General features: G+C 35.0%; 1 protein-coding gene across 1 annotated transcript in view; it reads right to left on the reverse strand.

Annotated features, from left to right (window-relative positions):
- Nucleotides 1–1798: 1798 nt before the first annotated feature.
- LOC109109652 (protein O-mannosyl-transferase TMTC2-like) overlaps nucleotides 1799–22830 on the reverse strand; it is a 96764-nt gene continuing 75732 nt past the window's right edge. Inside the window, exons 6-12 of the mRNA XM_042775519.1 lie at nucleotides 21219–21403; nucleotides 18511–18589; nucleotides 16235–16356; nucleotides 12292–12373; nucleotides 10582–10696; nucleotides 7173–7236; nucleotides 1799–3060 (exon numbers count right to left, since the gene is read on the reverse strand). Coding sequence (XP_042631453.1) covers nucleotides 2881–3060; nucleotides 7173–7236; nucleotides 10582–10696; nucleotides 12292–12373; nucleotides 16235–16356; nucleotides 18511–18589; nucleotides 21219–21403 — 827 coding nt within the window. The 3' untranslated portion in view covers nucleotides 1799–2880. The remainder of the gene's footprint in view (nucleotides 3061–7172; nucleotides 7237–10581; nucleotides 10697–12291; nucleotides 12374–16234; nucleotides 16357–18510; nucleotides 18590–21218; nucleotides 21404–22830) is intronic.

Genomic DNA, 22830 nt, shown 5'->3' on the forward strand with positions numbered 1-22830 from the left:
TTATTTTCTAATCTGTATAATATTCAGTAATATTAGAAAGATCAGACTATTGACTATCGATTGCATTTCAGTTCAGTAACTTTGGGAGGATAGAGAAGACAATGGAAGTAGAAAAATGTGAAGAAACAGGTTTGTCTGGGAATCTGTCTAGACGAAAGCATGACAAATTCTGGGTTTATTCCCTTGAAAACGCTCCCATTACACATGTCTCATTGAAACAATGGATGGATTAGTTCAGCTGAAAAATAAATTTTTAGAAAGGGTATCTTGAATCAGAAATATTTCATACACTTTTGACATATAACACAGAGCCAGCTGTTTTCTTTTTTTTTTTCGTCAAGACAACACAAAAGGGAATAAGCTAATGCTGACTTAGCCATCTGACTTGACATTTGATAGACCTGTACAGGGATCGTTCACCCAAAAATTTAAATTCTGTTATTTATTCACCCTCATGTCATTCCAAATACATTTGGTTTCTCATTTCCATGCTATTGCAAAGAATGGGGCACTGGAATTTTGCAAAAGCATCAAATAAGATGTTTATAAGACATTTCTATATTCATTCATCACACAAAGATAGCTTCAGAAAATGTGGAATATTAATAGTATATAACAGATTTATTATAATTAACCTAATGAAACCTAAAAATAAATACTACAGTTAATTACTTGAAATAAAAATTAACTTAAAAAACAAATCAAAACTATAATAGTATCTCAGTCATGCTAAAAAAAAAACTGGTACATGGACTACTTTTACGGTGCTTTTCATCCGTTTTGAAGTTTGAAAGCCTTTATTGTAATTGCATGGAAAAGATCCATTTTTTTTTTTTTTTTTTTTTTTTTTTGGTAAGTTTTTTTTTTTGTTGTGTTGAAAGGGTTTGGTTTTGGGGTGAGAATGAAATTTTTTTTTCAGAATTTTTACTTAATTTCTTTAAAGTGATAGCAAGAAGGCTCATATCACAAAAAAAAAAAAAAAAAAAAAAAAAAAAAGAAATCCTTCATAAAATATTGGTGGGATCACCAATTATTCCCACTCACTACATATTCAAAGTTGGAGATCAGGAACAAGGATGGACAAAGACAATAATAAAACAAAGTAATTGCAGGATGAACTAAACAATTCTAAACAAGTACTGTAATTACATATAATGATTCTGGCTCACTGTTTTCCATGTTTGAGCAACAACATCACACTGTGTAACGTGTCATTTTATATATTAGGTTCCATTTATACACTCAAACATAGAAGAAAAATATTAAACCAACATTACAAATAAACAATCCCTTACAAAACTATGGCTGTATATTGTTAGATGAGTGCAATAAGGATTTGTATTTGGTTAGGAGTTACCAGTCAAAGCTTTGCATTTAAACTACCAGTACTGTATGTTGAACCAACTCAGTCAAAGGCACACTGCCAGCAGAACTAGTCGATGTATTGTTTACGATTCTAAAGATTTAATAAACACTACTTTTCAAAAGCTTGGGACTTTTAAGTTTTTGAAAGAAGTCTCTTGTGCTCACCAAAGCTGCATTTATTTGATCAAAAATACAGTAAAAACACAGTAATATTGTGAAATTTTAATAAAATGTAAAATAAATTAATTCTAATATATATATAATATATATATATATTATATATATATATATATATATATATATATATATATATATATATTTATATATATATATATATATATATATATTAGATATATAATTTTTTCCTGTGATGGCAAAGCTGAATTTTCCAGTCTTCAGTGTCACATGATCCTTCAGAGACCATTATAATATGCTGATTTGGTGATCAGGAAACATTTCTAATTAATAACATTATTTTGAAAACCGAAAAAGTATTAGTTAATTTCAAAAAATAAAAAAATAATCTTACGGACCTCAAACTTTTGAACAGTAGTGTAATTGTGAATTCACACATTGCTGAATGCGATATTTTCCATGCCCACTTTATATTAGTAATGCAACAAGGAAATAAAATCCACTGGATCTTTCTGTTACAGAACAGATTTTTGCAAAGTAAGGCAAAGATAGCTTGCAAGTTCAGTTTGCTAACATTACACAGCTTATGGAATGTTCCTTTCCTGTTTTCCTGTAATTTTTGGCAAGATTAATCAAATGGATCCAATTTCTTGAACCCAGCAGTTATCTAGCGTTGTGGGCAGGCATGTCTGGATTGATGTAACATTGATGGAACGTGTAAAACCATTCGCACCCCAAACCAAACTTCACATATGCTGCTATGTACAGTGTCAATAAGTCTACAACTTCAAAAATCACTTTGTCATTTTGACACAATGGATGTGTGTTTATTTTACATTGAGAAAGATTTAGGACATGTTTGATCTATTTATCTCATTTTGTTGATGTTCCAATGATTTTTTGTCCGCATGTTTCCATCAGCAATGATGTGCTCATTAAATATTAATGATTCCAATCATATGAATGGAGAAATGACATTGAAATGTACTTTACATGCAGAGTATAGCCTCATGGGGGTTGTAGCACTCTCATTCCTTCACAATTTCATATAGCCTCAGAACAAATATTGCCCTTCAAGACTATTAAGCACTGACTAACTAATTAAAATCTAATTTATCATGAGACTTCAAGTATGTATCTATGGGCCACTTCAAGTTAACAACTCCCGACACTTTTGGGGAGCTCCGCAGTTCTAGACTGTTCCAGAATTCTTGGTTTTAGCAGACATAGCTGCTCGCACATGTTCAAGCATCCCATGAGGTAACCCAGGATTGAAGATGGTCTTTGTCAGCCCTAGGATGTCGATTACTTCATTATTGAGAGCTCAGAGAGAACATCTCCTTAACAACATCAGAAGGTGCTCCATCAAACGTGTACAATTCAAGGAGCCATGGTCCTCAAGCCCTGTTTTTCCATGATGTTCCACAGCTTCCGCAGGTTGGACTGAGTGATGGTGTCGTCCGGCTTCAGCTGCAAGGCTCGCAGGTAATTGGCCTCCGCTTCTTGGTGTTTGCCATTGAGATGGAGAATGGCTCCGAGGTTCATGAGGGCTGCGGGATACTATGGAAGAAAAACACCAAACAGTCACTTTAAGGAAGCAAATAATATCCTTTGCATGCTTATTCTCAAGCAAACCCAGGTTCCAGCGAATCACTGGCATTTCTGAAATTTTTTCAGGTTCACATGTCCATAAATTTAGCCAGAATCTCTTTGTTATTCTACAGTCTATAACTCTCCTGGACGCACATCATCTGTTTTACTTATGTCAGGGTTACATGTTGAATGCATTAGGCATCAATGGAAACAATATGGTGACTACGCTGATTCTTCTCACATAAGGAGATTTCAATAGAGGTGTAAATCAAAATGAACCTAAACTAAACCCAACATTCCACGAGTTCTGACATGGACATACAAAAACATTTGTTGCAATACTTGGGGCTAAAACACAGGCCGGCATGACCAAATTTTAAAACAAGCTGATTTTTGTGTCAAAAATGTTTAATTGTAAGAAGTTGATGTGATTTAGTTCAAAAACCATTTTTGCACACGCTTCATGCTTCACTTGACACCTCTGAAGGGAGACAGTCATATATTATATAACACTCATGAGAGTAAAACTAACACTAACTGACTTTTTAGGCCAGCTGCCATGGTTTTCCATACGGAAATGTAGAAGGAGACGATTGTTGTAGAATTACACAACACATAAGTAATATATTAGCAATATTTGACCCAACAGAGAGATGTCAAACCTCAAAATGAGACTGAGGGACAAATGAACTGCAAACTGTGGCATTAACTGCACTCGAGTGACACATATACCTTCCTCTTAAAACCAAATATATTCTAAGCCATATTAAGCAATATTTTCACTAGTTTCAAGTTAAAAACAAAAAACAAAACAAGAACAAAAAATCCATAAAAAAACGGAAAATGTACTTGTACCCTTAAAGGGATACTCCACCCCAATATGAAAATTTTGTCAATAATCACTTAACCCCATGTCGTTCCAAACCCATAAAAGCTTTTTTTGTCTTCAGAACAAAATGTAAGATATTTTAGATGAAAACCGGGAGGCCTGTGACTGTCCCATAGACTGCCAAGTAAATAACAGTGTCAAGGTCCATAAAAGGTATGAAAGTCATCATCAGTATACTCCATCTGCCATCAGACGTGCAATCTGGGTTATATGAAGCGACGGGAACACTTTTTGTAAGCGAAGAAAACACAAATAATGACTTTATTCAATAAAGTCTCCTCTGTGTCTCTCCATATCACCGTATGCTGTGTATGCTCTTCTTTTGGAATGACTTGGGGGTAAGTGATTAATGACAAAATTTTCATTTTGGGGTGGAGTATCCCTTTAAACACAACACAAAACAATATATAATTCAAAATAGCAAAGACCTGTGAAAAATTAGTTTGGAAAATTCCTTCATATTAACATAGTACACTGGACCCTAACTTTACTGAATTTTCTAGAGTGTTTTTATGACAAATTGGGGTTTGATATGACCAAAAATGCCCAAAAATCATGGAATGATTAATTTTAAATCACTGTGAAGCAATACTGTAATTCATAATACAGATATTCTTCCTGCATAAATAAATAAATTGGTTTAAATTGTAATGGCATTATCCAGTTAAATTCTTTAATGAAAATAACTCACCTAAATTTTAAATTACTTTTTTATTTTTTTTTATTGATTGTTTGTTAAATAATAATATTATTAAGAAAAGTTGTTTCTTAAAGAATGTATATATCAATAAAGATGATTATTGTGTCATTGTTGTAAAAGCTGCTTGCAGTATATTGCAGCATGTAACCCTCGAATTAAAAAGGTACCCCCAAAACGTACTAATTTTAGTTCCAAAATATATTGAAAAGTCAAGCCCTGCAATTCATATTTGTATGTGCAATTGTATTTTTGCTTTCGTATACTATTCAGAAGGATGTAATGCTTAACTGGTGTTCAGATGTTTATAGAGACCCACCACTTTAGATTTCTGTAGAGTAGGTCCTTGTGCCTTTACCAGCCAAAAACTATGAATAACTGTCACCACAACATACAGCCTTTCTAGATACTATCAGGTGAGAGGAAGTGAGCAGCGGAGGGGAATCTGCCATGCTGTGGCCTCAAAACGTTTCCTGACCTCCCTGCTTCCTCTTCACCCTACACTCCAACCACACAGTATCCCTCACAACATCATCCTGGCATGCAGTCACAGCATCAGCGGTACCAGATGTGGAAAGGATCTTGGGATCTTTGTTGAAACAGCTGCTAAGGAGACAAACATCCCTGAAGACAAAAAGTTCAGACACTGTACAACACTGAGGCAGCATTTAGGAAAAAAACAAAACAAAACACACACACACACAAAAACTACTTACTACTGGTATCAAATAACACAAGAAGAAATGTGGTTTGAGTGCACTTCAAAGTAATAACATAAAGGGAATAAGAGTTTACTATATTTAACAATCGCTGACATACAACATACGCTCCAAATATTCATTTAAAACAAATGTTTATATTACCTCTAAATTCTGTTCAATAAAATAGTAACCCCTTGTTTAACCAGTGGCATGAGTTTGGGACAAAACTATCATTCATTATTTTTTTACATTTCAAAGCAAAATACCCTGTTTTCATACATATATATATAATATACAGAGCAGAGGAAAGAAAACAAAGTTACTAAACTTACAAAACTTACACAGCCAACATTTAGAGATATATTTATTATGTAAAATAAAGATAATCATAATATATAAATTAGTAATTCAGAATTAATTAGTAATATTAATAATAATTGTTTTTAAATATAATATATATATATATATATATATAATGTAATTATATCATTATTATAAATAAATTTTATTAATTTGAAACTCATTCCACTGTTGTTTTAATAAATGTTTATTTGCCATTTTACAGGTTTTTTTTTTTTTTTTTTGTCTTTGCTACCATCATAGACAAGACAAGACAAGACAAGGACAAAGTTTTCTTAATCTAGTTGACTTCACCTAACAGGCTTAAAGGGTTAGTTCAGCCAAAAATCAAAATTATGTCATTAATGACTCACCCTCATGTCGTTCCAAACCCATGAGACCTCCGTTCATCTTTGGAACACAGTATAAGATATTTTAGATTTAGTCCGAGAGCTTTCTGTCCCTCCATTGAGAATGTATGTATACTGTCCACGTCCAGAAAGGTAATAAAAACATCATCAAAGTAGTCCATGTGACATCAGAGGGTCCGTAAGAATTTATTGAAGCGTCGAAAATACATTTTGCTCCAAAATAACAAAAATTACGACTTTATTCATCATTTTCTTCTCTTCCGGGTCTGTTGTGAACGCGACTGCTGTGACTGTTGACGTACGACGCTGCTGACGTGTTTTCTGGTGCGCCCAATAACAAAGAAAACACGTCAGCAGCGTCGTACGTCAGCGACGTCACTGCGGTTTTGTTAGAGTTTTTTGAAGAGTCGAGGATGAGTTTTGATAAGTTTTTACTATAGTGTTGTGAACGCTTTTGGAGCAGAATGTGTTTTGGAGGGTTCAATAAATTCTAACGAACCCTCTGATGAAAATCTCTGATGAAGATGTTTTTATTACCTTTCTGGACGTGGACAGTATACCGTACATACATTCTCAATGGAGGGACAGAAAGCTCTCGGACTAAATCTAAAATATCTTAAACTGTGTTCCGAAGATGAACGGAGGTCTTACGGGTTTGGAACGACATGAGGGTGAGTAATTAATGACATAATTTTGATTTTTGGCTGAACTAACCCTTTAAGCCTCCTATCAGCCATTGAAGATATTTCTAATTTCCATTTTTCCATTTTGCACTTCTGTCTGGTGAACAGGGCAACTTCCTTTCAGGCAGCTGTACACTGAACATCAAACGCATCCGCGTATTCCAAAGAAATCAAACAACTGTGTGTTTTGTGAACCTCACAGTACACTTCCCTGACATACTGCGTCTCTGTAAAGTCTGAGACTGATGCTGTGAAAACAAACCCCAAAACCACCAGCAGAGCTTGTACAGTTGATCACTGATACAGCTTATGGGGAGCAATTGAGTCACACCGATCAAAGTCAACCACCATGTGTGTGTATTGCACACGTTCCATGAGCGGCACAGTTTGGATACTTACATTGGGTCTCAGGTTGGCTGCTTGTCTGTAGTACTTCTCAGCGGCGTCATTGAGACTGGCTTGCCTGAAAGAGCAAAATAAACTTAGCATGTTACTTCATCCTGTTGCACAAGTTTTATCGCTGGCAATTAAACCAATGACATTTGTTGACCAATTGAAAATTGTGCAGTGGCCAAAGAGGGTTATAAAACTGCCCAACCTCACAATTTTTGAGTAGAAAATGTGCCCTCATTTCTTAGGTCATGACCTACAACCTACTGGATGCTCTTTGAAGATCTTTAGCTTCTTTACAACCACAAGGTTTTATTTTTCGTGGAAAAAAAACATACATCCACTAGCTGCTTGTATCTGCTGGTAGCAATATCTTCTTTGTGAAGAGAGTTCAATATGGAGACAACGACCGTCTGGCAAGAAAGGCTGGGTTGTAACGATGAAAGAGAGCTGAAGATTTCCTTTATTTATGATAGATGACCGATTTTCTTATACTGGCTGGTTTTATAAACCCTCCTTCATTCTCAACAAAACTTTGCTGAAAAGAGCCAAGGTTAAACGTTTGAAGAAATAGCTTTTTATTAAGGGAAAATAATACGTACTGTACTTGAAATATCCATGCAGTAAGATGATGGATAAATTATTTGTGTGGAAAACATTCAAGTTTCTTAACCTTGCCATGAGGGAAGAGAGGTGAATGAGGAAGAAGAAAAATGAAGACATTGCGTTGATATACAATTCGGGAGGAAATTTCTACAAGCTTAGCTGCAGATATTATGAGTTTAAGAGAAAATACTCATTCCGTTTAGGACATATGCACTTGTGCTTATGTGGACAACACATGTTTGAATCCGGCTTGCAACATTTTCAAATCCCATTCTCAACTTCCCCACTCTGCTGTTCTTTGAATAAAAAAGCCAAAAATAAAATAAAGTGCTGAGTGGGAGAATGTATTGGGTCATGGTGAACTCTGAACAGCTAAATATGGTGTTGCCCTTCCCTTTGTACAGTAAGGGACGTCACATTTAGGTCATAACTTTTTGAGTTGCTTTGTGAAAAATCAGCTGTTTTAGAAGTAGGTTACAATGATCTAATAGTTTATTTACTATATATATATATATATATATAAACAAAACTAAACTAAATAATTAATATATTCAGGGAAACAGCAAGAATAATTTAAATTTGAAGGGTCATCCGGAATCCTTACGTTCAATTCAATTCACATTTGTATAGCGCTTTGTATTAAACCATTTAGGACAATAACATCATAAAGGCACGTTGCATGTGACATTTATTTTTTTCCTCTCTCATGTGGTAGGAATGAATCAAAAAGTTACATAAAAATCTATGGGATGACTGGTTCTCAACAGTGGACTTAAGCATTTAACAAGAACCATGTGTTACTATTCACCCTCCACAATTCTGTTTCACAATCCTTTCCTCCTGAATGATGAGTCTGTGTAATTTTCACATGCACACAATAAAACGTGGCTTGATCATGACCACAATTGTCTGCAGGGACAAAGGATTTAGTTATAATCGACAGTGAGAAAGTGACCACCCTTAACAGAGTCAAAACCGTGTTAAGACTGGATTGGTCTTCATGACCACAACTGCAATATATGGTGAAAATCTAAAAGACAGCATCAGCTGGATGCTGATATAAACCTCCAAAATACAAAAAACCAAATGTTTAATTTCTGGCAACCAATTTTCCTCCTTCCCACCGCAGTCTACTCATTATTTCATTCCATTGTGGTCACCAACATTCTGAGAAAAAGCATAAAATAATTCATGACCTGTTGATGTAACTATGTACGACTGTATTACATGAAAGCTTCAGTGTTAAGCCTTCATTGTACAAAGCTATAGAAATCCTCACAAACAAATGGAGAGGTATGGATTATGGATTAATAACGGGAGCAACGCTCACAGGAGGCAATTTGTCTGAAGTTTGACAGCAATTGTCTTGAAATGTATTGTGGAAGGAGGTGAATTTGTTACAAAAGTGGTGCTATAAAGGAGATTAATTTAGACTTATTGAAGGAGAGGCTTTTAGCAGACTGTAGACTATTAGGACTGTCAGAACACTAAAATCGTTTCTAGGATTTATAAAATATCACAAAAGTTTTGCGCACATCTGTAATGGAAACACAGCTTATGATGAGATAACATGAGGTGCTCCTTCTGGCATGATAATAATATCTTGTAGTTTGTGATGCACCACAATTTTCAAATCTTGTAGTGTGTGCATATTTAAGATTTTAGGGATGAAAATCTGTGAAGATTTTCCTTATGTGAGTGCTACAACCATTTCATAATTGATTCGAATTTTAAAACTCCTGTAGTCTGAGCCCGGCTTAAATCTGATACTTTCACAAACAAACACATCAGTATAGGAGAACTAGTTTGGAAGTAGTAAAAGTCTTCGTTTGAAGAGGGCAAGGAAACTGAGAGTAATGAAGCAAACTTGTCGGTGCAGACAGGCCCCTGAGTGCTGTAAGAAAATGCTACACATCTGAAGAGGCGTCGTAATTCCCCACCCCACCCCACTCAAATTCGCCCCCCCCCCATCTGAGACCCTTCTGCAAATCCTTCCAAGACAAACACACCAGGAACCTGATCTTCAGATGAGTTGGACCGCTAGCTAGCACTGAGGCAGGGGACACAGCCTAAGACTGCAATTAACAACCAAGTGTTCTTGTAGCATAAAGCACCATGCAAAATCTGCTGTAGGGTTGGGATACTTTTTAGAAAGTGTGTAACTAAATACCATGTGAACTCCATGAAGTAATTATGAGAAGTGTATTCAACTGAAACCTCGAGGCGAGGGTATTAATGCAGGCTTTCCATTACATGTCCATTACAGAAAGCATCCATGCAAATGTGCAAAAGTGGAAAGAATAAAAGAAAGAGATAAAAAACACATCCTAAAATGACTTCACATTGGACATCAAACTGGCAACCCAACACAGTATCAATATTGTTCAATGTAAAAAAGAGGGCACCATTCACAATCGAAATCAAATAAATTTGAAAGAATTTCTCTTAGAATTTGCAGATCTATCTATCTATCTATCTATCTATCTATCTATCTATCTATCTATCTATCTATCTATCTATCTATCTATCTATCTATCTATCTATCGTATTATATAAAGTATAATAAAATATGTAATGTCTATAAAGCATTTAAGTATTATAAAGTATGTAAGTTTTTTTTGTTTTCTTTTTTTTTTCTGCTGGCTTCAACTCTGTAAGAACAAACCAGTGACACATTTTTGGTTCACAAACTACCAGCTGACAACCAATAGGGCTGCTGTGTGCCACAGAAATGTTTATGTTTGTCCAGGAATATGGGTGTTTAATCATAGCAAAAATTGTTGTCTGTATGGATTTAGCGTGTCCTCCTCACCTGAGCATGTGTGCTGCACTGAAAACCACATCAAATTCTTCACTGTCCAACTGGGCGGCTTTCCCTGCCATTTCAGCGGCCTCCAAAAGCCGTGACTCCTCCAGCAAGAACTGACCTAAGGAGAAAAAAAAAGCGGGGGAATTTTTTATTTTATATTTGCTGTTACTCCCTCGGAAAGACAAATGTGAAATATTTCCTTTGGCTGTGGGACGGATAGTTTTGTCTGCCCACTCAATGATTTTATGAAACATGAGATAAGTAAGGGCACTGTACGAACCATCTGACAGACAATTTGTCCAATTGAGATTTTTTTCGATAGGCATGTTTCCGTGACAAATTAAATGCTTACTCCTGTAAGGTTGAGGAAAACTATCTTTCTCTGGTAAATGACAGTGGTGGTCTATAATGCAAACCACGCATCAGCCACGTTCTCCGGTACAGTGGTTATGCACTGTAGAGAACAATAGAAGGAAATACAAGATCATCCTTATGGCCTTTGGATAGTACGTGCTCTGAAGATGTCTGATCAGACACGTACTAAATTATATTACGCAGATGCCTTGGCAGCGATCGAGTGGAAAACATATTGTTGGGGTTAGCCAGTGATGCTGTGTTTATCAGGACGAAATCCATAGATGGGAGCATCCAGGGACAGGTCAACTATAAAAATCTATGATCTGAAGAAAGAAAGAAAAAAAAAAACGGTACAAGAAAGACTCATATATTGACATAAAAAATGCAGCATTAGGATAATTAATAAATTATAAAGATATATATTTTTTACATTAAACTTTATACTTTTATATAAAAAACAAATACTGTTGATTATAAATATGACTGCATACTGTAAAGCATTAATGCATTTAGATGAATGCATTAATGCATTTAGAAGAATGTTTTTCTTTAAATGTTTCAAAATTGTGGCTGTTACAGTATGAAAGTTTTGTTTTTGTCGTTTTTCACATTATCATAAACTAAAATAATATTTTTTATCAACATTTCCATTTTAGTCTGTAAAACTGATTAAAATGAATAAAAATGGCAGAACAAAAAGCTGATTAAACTGAAATGTTTTTGAAACTGTCAAAAAAAACTGTAAAATTAACACTGAAAATAAGGATGTGATGCACAAAAAAGTAATAATTTGAGAAAAGGTGATGAAACAAAAATACTGTAGGGAGGTTAAAAAAAATCCCTAGGAAGTAAACTGAGCTCCAATAATCTCTGTTGAAAGAAATGGCCACAAGATATAATTTGGCAAAATAATTTGGCAGGCACACATGAAAACTCGTATGCTTTTTCCTTAGAGAAATAAGACCTCGTTATCTCTCTCTGCTCGCTGAGGCGTGGGAGGATTCGTCTCACTGGAATAACATCTGTATACCAGGTACGCTTCAGAGAACACCGAAACAATGATTTCCTGCACGGCACCATCTATCTTGCTGCGAAAGAGCCCACAAACGTAACCTCAATTACAAGACAAATGTCTGCTAAAGAACTAAATGCGAACAATTATGGCCAACATGGAGTTCAGGAGAAACCGCACACGGTGTTGCAGAGTATTTCACGAATTTCATGTCAGCAAAGCTAGAGTAGATGCAATGTGTGTATTCAAATGACCTCATTATCTTTGCATTACTGGATGAATAGCTAATGTCATTTCAGCCCATGTGTGCATGTTTAGGAGAAATAAAATAAAGTAATACCAACCATAATGCATATAGCAGTTTCCTTTAGTAGGATCGAGCTCGATCGCCTTGAGAAAGAACTTCTCCGCTTCTGTTTTCTGACCCTGAAATGAAAACAAACAAAGCATATCAGGAATCTCTTCATGGAGAGGTTTTCATGGAAACTTTCATTTTTCATTTTTAACCTTTGTCCTGATATATAATGTTCACTAGAGCAACAGGAAATGCGTTTAGCAATTCCAGCGCCTAATGCTGCTACAACTGCATGTTGACTGTATATTATGCTACTAAATAAATATGAAATTTTGATTTAAGAAATAATTTTATTAGATAAAAAGAAAGATTGTGGAAAATATGTGGAAACAAGAGTAAGTGAAGTTTGGGGTTTGAAGATTTTTTTTATGGTTTTGTAAAGTCTTTTATGCTCACTATGGCTGCATTTATTTGTATCAAAATACAATAAAAACAGGAATATGAAAGTGAAAAGTGAAAGTTGTGATATTTGCCAAGTAAGGTAACCCATACTCGGAATTGGTGCTCTGCATTTAACCCATCCAAGTGCACACACACAGCACACCCGGAGCAGTGGGCAGCTATATATCCAGCGCCCGGGGAATATAGTGAAATATTATTTCAATTTAAAACAACAGTTTTTATTTTAATACATCTATATAATATATGTATAAATCTATATACATACACATTTATTTTGGGGTTTTGTTTCATATGAAAAATGCATGTTTGTCATACGCAGAGGTTGTGTTATCACTCTAAAGGTTTAATATGATTAAGCGCAATTTCCTGTTCACACACACACACACACACACACACCCCTGTGCTGGACCCCTGACCCCATAATCTGAGCATGAAATCAGAGAGACAACAGACACACGGCTGTTCCAACGTCTCTGGTGTTCATGAACGGATTCTGAGCCTGATTAGTGGCGGAAATGAGAGAATTCAATAACACAGCTGAAACGCTCACACACAGACACACTCGCATCCCTGGGGTTGGGCTCTTTGACCTGGTGAGTTTGTGAAGGGAGGTCAGCACAGCAGGGGAAAGGAAGTTTCATCATGTCTCCCTCTTTTGACCCCTGACCGTGAAGATTTCCCTGTTCCCCACCTGGAAATGATGCTAGGACAGTGCGATGGTAACAGGACAAGCACTGCCTTATCATTAATTTATATTTTTAGATGAATTTATGACATTAAGGCGACAGAGAGAAGTGACAGTAAGGACATAATTCTGTTCTTTGGAAATTCCTATTACTCAAAGAATCCTGAAAAAAACCTTTCTAAATTCACAATTTAAAAAAAAAAAACGAAAAAAAAAAAAAAAAAAAAAAAAACAGCACAACTTTCATAATAACATATGTTTCCTGAGCATCAAATCTGCACATTAGAAATATTTCTGAATGATCATGTGACACTGGAGACTGGAGTAATGATGCTGAAAATTCAGATTTGCCAACACAGGAATAAATTACATTTTAAACATTTAGAAAACAATTATTTTAAATTATAATAATACTTCACAATATTACAATTTTTAAGAAGACTGACAGTACTGGGATAGGAATATGTTGTATTATCTAAACCAATCTTAAAGAGCTATTATATAGTGCTGTCAATTTAACGCTTTAATTCAGTGTAATTAATTTTTAAAAAGCTATAAAAAATTAAAGCAATTAATCATGCTATATAATTAATTGTAATTGTATCTACAAGGATTTTTCTATTATCAGAAAAGTTCAATACTGAAGTACAATAATTCTTTTAACAAATAATGATATGTGTGTTTAATTTTATGAAATTAATTGGAATATCACATAATTAAAAACCATTCAAAGTTTTAGTCAGTTGACAGCCTAAAAATAATGAATGTTGCCATGCAAATACACGAAAAACTAACAAGAAACAAGTGTACTTACAAAACCACATCATTCATGAAACAACATGTTTTAAGTATCACACAAATACTCACTACGCTTGATCAAACCCGCATTAAAGCGCAAAAATTTTTTCTTTTCATTCATTCAAGTTTATTCAAGGTCAGTGAACTGATCAAATCAATGGCCAGGCCCACTAAGCCCTGAGGTAGCTTCATTTTTCCCAAATGATTATGGGTACTCATGTTTTACCCTGTTTTTGCATTAAGCAACTGGAGGGACCTGAGAGCTTTGAGCTGAAAACTTTCTTCAAAATCAATACGGCTCTGAAGTGAAGACAACACCTTTTGAATTTGCTCTCACTTGAGTGAGTTTCATCACAGCAGTACGGCTCTGTGATGGATTGACTTTGTCTCTTGTGGAATGACTTGTTCTGGCCTCTTCCAACGGCTTCATTCAAGAAGTTGACATTCAACTGAGACAAGAAAAAGAAAGAGAGGGACAGAGACACAGAACCCTTTCATCTGACATTGCTTATTCTTGGCTGTGTGAAATGATGTAACTGGCAGAAATGTGTGGTTAATCTAAATTGTTTATGAAGAGTATGCTATAAATACTACACTGTTTCTGTTATTTGCACTAAGGTTTATGACAGTGTCAAGAACATCTAAACAAACAAAGCTAATTTTATATATATTATTTATATATATATATATATAACACAATAAGGATGCATTATTTAAAATAAATGCAGTTCTTATGAACTTCCAATTCATCAAAGGATTCTGAGAAATAATGATGATAAGCACAAATCAACATATTAGACTGAATTCTGAAAGATCATGTGACACTGAGGACTGGAGTAATAGCTGATGAAAATTTAGCTTTGCCATCACATGAACAAATGATATTTTAAAATAAATCAAAACAGTTATTTGAAATTGTAGTAATATTTCACTGTATTTTTGACTGAAATAAATACAATGAGAGAGGACGGTGGATATTTCTTTAACGTTTAAGGAGCATGTCAAACTGCTGCTTCACAGTAAGATCCAATAGTTTTCTTTAGAATAGTGTGCAATGATGAATCATTCACAATGAAAACAGGAACCTGTATTAACAAAGTAAACAGGGTCAATGTTGACTGTAAACAATATTGCCTAGTGGAGATTTCATCACATCTCTCATTTGATTTTCTTGTCATAGAAGCTCCATTTCTGCTAGAAGCCCTCAGCACAATCCCTCTTTCAAAAACACATTGCTTTCCTTGTACTGTCTGCTGAGCTTTTAAAGATGGTAAATTAAGATGGCCACATGGATGAAAAAGGCCTGAAGAGGACCATATGGCCAGAGTGGAAATGAACGGAGACAGACACAGGTAAACCTGAGACAATCTGCTCCGCAGCAGAGCAGGAACTCTCAGAGCCGTCGCCTCCTCTCAACCCTTTTAAACACATCTTCTCTATATCTACCCACAAGGATTTCTGCTGAGTGAATTCAGACCCCGGGCATAAGTGCGAGTATTCAGGCCTTCTGTTTTTTAGCTAGTTAGCTACTTTTTCAGTTTTAAAGTTTCAATATTAGAGAGAAAGAAAAAATAGGTTTGGTATTAAGGGACTTCTTCTAGTTTAAGATTTATGGATAAAAAGGGTTTCTTTATATAACGGTTGCTTCTCTTAGACACAGAAAGCCAATGTGTGCTCAAGCTTTGTAGTGCCTAAAGGGTATTTAACGTTCAAAAGAGAGTTTTGTCTTCCAGACAATCATGTTTGAGGCACTAATTTACCATAAAATGTTTGTTTGGGAGCCATTGACTTTTATTATATGGACTATTATGGACAAATGTTTCCTTTTGTATTCCACAGAAGAGCAAAAGTCATGCAGGTTTACAAAAACACATGGGTCATAAATTATAATTAAATTTTCTTTTAAGTATAAACTACCACTATTCTGACTTAAAGGGATATTTTATTGGTTGCCCTTTGCTTGTGTTCAAACTTGCTAACCTAAATATTGAACAACTAGCCAACTCAATCTCTTATTCAGTCAGTGTGCTTAAGAGTGTGAGATTACCGTCATTGCCAGGAGCTTGCCGTAAGTGAGGTGTGCAGGTATATGGTCTGGTTTGGCTCGGAGAGATTCCTTATACCAGTGTTCTGCCTCGGTCAGTTTGTTCAGCCTCATGTAGGCCTCTCCTGTGAGGGGAGGAGACGGGGTCAGGTCAACAGGTCAGAAGTTAATAAAGCACATAACCACCCCCTCGCCGTGGTTTATCCCATAGAATTAAAAATTAAGGTAACACTTTATAATAAGGTTCATTAGTTAACATTAGTTAACTACTTCAGTTGATGAAAAATACTTCTACAACATTTTTATGTTAATTTCAACATTTACTAATGCATTATTAAAATGCATGTTAACATTAATGGACTGTGAATGAACATGTACTAACAATGAACGACAGTATTTTCATGAATTAACATTAACAAAGATTAATAATTACTGTAATCAATGTATTGTTCATGTTAGTTAATACATTAACTAATATTAACTAAAGGGACCTTACTGTGAAGTGTTACCAAAAATAAATGTAAAAAATATTAGTCGTGTCAAAAATAAACCTGCACATTTTTTTTGGTTTTTGAAATAGGCATTTCATGCTCACTCAAGTTGCATTTATTCATTAGTTACTACAGAAAACAAAACATAAAAAGTAAAAAATATTATCAAAATAGTAAAATTTTAAATTCTTCAGAAATCACATCTTTCACGATTTCAAGATAGAAATCTTTTGAAACAATATTTCACAGCAAGTCTTTTTGCAGAATAAATGTATTAATTAATTAAAATATATATATGACAACATTTCATAATTTAATTTATTAACTGATTAACAGTTATTTAAATTTTTTTTAAAAATAAATATATAAAAAAATTCTATGTATAAGAAACTAAAACAAAATGCTAAAATACTGTGCCCTCCGGTCAATTCAAAGTCATGCCTGTCCCAGCACCAACCCTACTCTTATAAATTCAACCGTAAAAGCTGACTCCATGACACGAGTATAAATAAACACACCTATCCTTTAAACATCATCTAATACCTCAGCCAGCCTCCAGCTCCCACCCACCTGCAATAACACACACTTTCCTCTCAGACAGATTATTACAGAAGAGCCTATCACAGCTACTTCACTGAGATAACACAGCCTAAACAATGTTAATGTAATGTAATTAGAGCTAAAATAACATAAGCAGAAGGTACGTGACTACACTGGGGTTTCACATGACCACCAGTCTCAAAACACGTCTGTCCACACTCATGTCATGTTGGTGTCAAATATAGTACACGTGGGTCATTAAAAACGCATGAAGTCAGATAATGCTGGAATTTTCAGCTATTATTTTAAAGATAAAACAATGACATACTGCAGATGGCTAACTAATGACAGCTGGGAATGATGTCGTCACACAAAACTCTCGCCATGTTTGTAAATAAACATGAATATTGCTTTAGAAACGCCGATTTTGAGGAAATACAGAAAACTCTGACTCATTTAGCAAATCTTAAACAAACACAATTTTTTATTCGTCACACATTTGTTTTGTGCAATAGAAAAACATTGTTTCTGAAGAGTCCTAACAGTATAAAGAATATAATCAAATGCGATCTTGAATTTAGCAATGAAAAAAAAAAAAAAAACTACTATGTTACTGTAATACTTTTATTTAGCATTGATGCATTAAACTGATCAAAAGTTACAGTAAAGCCACTTTTGATTCGATTTAAAATACATTCTATTCTTTTGAATGTTCTATTTCTCAAAGAATGTCTGACTAAATCAATTCTATAGATTAAAGAAAGCTATGGAAGTGGGTTCACAAAAAAAAAAAAAAAAAGACATACACTGCAACAATATTAAATTAAATTATTTTTATTTTTAACAATTTCTAATTATTATTATTTTTTTATTAAATTAATACTTTTATTCATCAAGACTGAATTAAACTGATCAAAAATGACAGTAAAGATGTGTCACTTTACAAAATATTTCTATTTTCAAATAAATGCTTTTCTTTTGAACTTTCTATTCATCAAAGAATCCTGAAAAAAATCCATCACAGTTTCCACAAAAAAATAATAAGCAGCACAACTGCTTTCAACATAGATAATAATGTTTTTTTTTTTTTAGCTCTAAATCAGTATAATAATGCGATTTCTTTTTTTTAGGATCATTTGACACTGAAGAACGGAGTAATTGAGCTATGGCTTTTTTTTCCTTTTAAACTTCAGTCATACAAATATATCTGTCTCTGGAAAAAAGCTTTCTAGAGAGTGTCAAACTTACCCATCATATTATAAAGGCTCTGTGGGGCAAACTGCCTGGGCATCTTCTGTATCGCTTCTTTATATACAGATATGGCCTCCTAAAAACAGAATACACCATTAATTCATAAAAAGCCACAATTGAAAGCATAACAAAGTACTCAGACTAAATGTCTATTCACTCCAAGTCTGAATTTTCACAAACAAAATTTTAATAATTCATTAAAAGCCACAATTGAAAGCATAACAAAGTACTCAGACTAAATGTCTGGTGGCTTTTTGTAAAACAGCGAACGGCAAGATATATGTGTTTAAATGTGGTAAAATTAAGAGAATTTCAAAGTCATTTATATGTGCCAATCTTCCTGCTGCCAGCTGGTGGCGCTATGATATAAATAACTGGATTTTGGCATGTAGATTTCTTCAGTCCAGCACTTTTATCAAGCATATGAAATTTAGTGCAGATGAACATGGAATGTTTGAGTTAGCATAAAGCATGACCTGTCCTATTGCCAACAGGTGGCGCTATGATTATAACTGAATATTGGCCTTTATATCTTCAGGCTCTTTCCAAATATTTGAAGTTTGGTGCAGGTTGGACATTGCATGTTTAAGTTAGTGTAAAACAAGCCATTTCCTGTTGCCAGCAAGTGGCGCTATGATTATAGTGGAATATTGACCTTCAGATGTGTTCAGACTCTTTTCGAACATTTGAAGTTTGGGAAGATCGGACATCTTATGCCTGAGTTACAATAACTTCTATTCCCATGGCGAGACATCGAACTTTGTCACGGCGCCATGGAAACACCCTTTAATGAAACCTCAAGATGTTCACAATTTAACATCGCAAAGGCCTTTAGATTAGACTGACCAAAAAAAAATTTAAAATGTCATACAATTTGAGTAGATTTTGTTACGGCGTAAATCATGTCACTTCCTGTTGCCAGCAGGTGGCATAAGCGTATCTGAATATTGGCATGTAGATATGTTCAGGTCAGGAGTCTTCTCAAAAATTTGAAGTTTGGGGCAGATTGGACATTGTATTTATAGCAACTTCCTTTCTCATGGCGAAACATCGAAATTTGTAGGGCCGCCACAGACACGCCCTTCAACGAAACCTCAAGATCTTCATAATTTAACATCACAAAGGCCTTTAGATTACACTGACCAAGTTTGGTGTTGATCTGAATAAATCTCTAGGAGGAGTTTCGTTAAAGTACAACCCCTGAAAATGTCAAAAACGACACAAATTTTGCAGAGAAAATTCAAAATGACTGACTTCCTGTTGGGATTCGAATTTCGTACCAAGAGACTTTTTTGTAGGTATTGGTGTGTTACATGTGTGTACCGATTTTTGTACATGTGCGTGAAACGTAGCTCGAGGCGCACTCCGTTGAAAATGTATAGGTGGCGCTATCGAGGCATTTTGCCACACCCAATGGAATATTGGCCTTCAGATGTGTTCAGGCCAGGACACTTATCAAACATGTGAAGTTTGGGCAAGATCGGACATTTTATGCCTGAGTTACAATAACTTTTATTCCCATGGCGAGACATCGAACTTTTGTGACGGCGCCATGGACACGCCCTTTAACGAAAACTCAAGATCTTCACAATTTAACATCGCACAGACCTTTAGAATAGAGTGACTGAAAAAAAAAATTTATGTCATTAAATTTTCTCGGGGTAGTTTGTTTACAGCAAAAAAAATATGTCACTTCCTGTTGCCAGTAGGTGGCGCTGTGACTATAACTGAATATGGGCATATCAATCTGTTCAGGTCAGGAGTCTTATCAATGCATGTGAAGTTTTGGGGCAGATTGGACATTGTATGTCTGATTATAGTAACTTTATTTTTCATGGCGAATCATCGAAATTCGTCAGGCCACCACTGGACACGCCCTTCAACGAAAACTCAAGATCTTCGCAATTTAAACATCGCAAAGGCCTTTAGATTAGGCATACCAAATTTGGTGTTGATCTGAATAAATCTCTAGGAGGAGTTCGTTAAAATACAAGGCATGCAAATGACAAAAATGATGCAAAAATTTGCTCATAAAATTAAAAATAACCGACTTCCTGTTGGGTTTCGGATATTGCTCCAAGAGTCTTTTTTGTAGGTACTGATGCTTTACATACGTGTGCCAATTTTCGTGCATGTACGTGAAACACAGCTCGAGGGCTGTTGATTTTTTTACGATAGGTGGCGCTGTCGAGCCATTTTTGCCACACCCTCTTCTGAAACCTATATCAGACGAAAATTTTCACCAGGTCTGACGCGTGTGCAAACTTTCAAGACTTTTTGAGCATGTTTAGGCCCTCAAAAATGCGATTCATTTTGGAGAAGAAGAAGAAGAAGAAGAAGAATAATAAGAAGAAGAAAGAATAATAATAATGATAATAATAAACAAAGCAGATACAAGAGGGTCCTCACAACACATCGGTGCTCGGGCCCTAAATGTCTATTCATTCCAAGTCTGAATTTTCACAAACAAAATTTTAAGTTCTATTCAGAGGCTAGGATCACTTTTATGTATTTCCTGGGGAACCAGTTTGAAAACGCTCAGAAATGACACACTTCATGTATCACACAAATCACAATTCAGCATTGGTCTGAAAAGTTGTGGTGTGAAAACCGACTTTTATATTTTCGTGTAATTTTATAACATCAGATTTGGTGTGTACAGACTTTAAATCTAAAGGCTTTGACTGTCTTCGAGAGCGTCTCACCTCCTGGTGGCCCTGCTCATGAAGAAGCTTTCCCAGGTTATACAGGCAGCTGGTGACTGAGCTCTTGTGTGCATGAGGATCCTTCAGGTTTTCATCTGGGATATCGGCACAAGTTACAAAAGTGCGCTTGGCCTCTTCTAGACGGCCCTGGTTCATCAGGACAATCCCTGTGTTCAAGTAGGCGGCTGAAAGAGAGAGAAAAAAAGGGTGAAAATAAGTGCAAAAGATAATGAGGCTTATTGAGGCTCAGAGAAAGACCTCCACTGGGGCTGCTGGAATGAACTAGTTGATTTATGCAGATCAGCGGCCTGCAGTCTAGTCGATAAGGTGCCAATACATATTCACTATCCACCCAGCAGGAATCAAATCTAAATCAGCAGGGGAATATCCACTCCAGCTGCAGGCTTAATTCTGATGCACTTAATAGACCATACATACACACAGAACCACAGATTTAAATGAGTTTATATCACAGGACGGGACAATTTATCACGATTCATGCAGCAGGGACTCAGGGAAAGTAGACATCTATCACTCTCCTAAGAGCTGGAATATGTGCGTTCTCTGATCTCAAACTGTTGCAGATCTGTTACAGATGTCTCACAACACATTAACATGCGAGGAAACGCACTACTGCACTAAAGTAGCATGTGAGGGAAGCAGAGAGTGAGGAAATATCTTTGCACCAAAATCCAGGGGTGAATTCTTTAATGGCACCACTGCAAAAACATGACTTTAATCAATTCTCTATTTACTGGGTTGTATTACTATTTAACATTTTATACACAATTCATTTTCTTATTCTTTTCCATTTATTTTACAAATGGAATGTCTACTGTTTTATGTCTACTGTTTATATTATTCTATAACATTTGTATGATTTTGGTACTGTGTTGTGTGCCACTTTGATGATTTTTCATTTTGATTTTCAATATAAAAAAAATAGTAAAATATATACACTATATAAATATATGCCAAAAATTTGAATAATTTTTTTTTTAAGGTTTTTGAAAAGTCTCTTATGCTGACCAAGGCTACATTTATTTGATCAAAAATTCAGTAAAAAAAAAAAAAAAAAAATAAAAATTACCTTTTCTATTTTAATATACTTAAAAAATATATTTTTTAAGCTGAGTTTTCAGCAGCCATTACTCCAGTCTTCATTGTCAAATGATCCTTCAGAATTCATTCTAATATGCTGATACGCCACTGTTTATGTAATAGTTACTCTTTTGTGTTATTAAAAATATATTTCCCAAGAAACAAAGTAGACTTGACCCTAAACCATCCTTCTATACACTGGCTGACAAGCTAGTTGATTCTGAAAACATCCGTAATGTTACACAGTTTTATTTATTTTTTTTATTTTTTAACAAAGTCTCATCCTTTTGTAAAGCAAATTTTGGCTTAAAAATCCCCAGACCCCACTGCACACATCATCATAATTGTCTCTCTGGGCAAATCTACTCACTCAAGCAGAGCAGCAATAATTTCCTCCCATGACACTAAAAACAACATGGGAAATTTTATGAGAAACCTTAAAACAGCCAAAAATAGCACATGCATATCATTTGGATACGGGGCAGGCAAATGCATGCACACTGGGCCAGAT

This window comes from Cyprinus carpio, chromosome A18 (assembly GCF_018340385.1).
Source record: "Cyprinus carpio isolate SPL01 chromosome A18, ASM1834038v1, whole genome shotgun sequence".
NCBI classification, from domain to species: Eukaryota; Metazoa; Chordata; class Actinopteri; order Cypriniformes; family Cyprinidae; genus Cyprinus; species Cyprinus carpio.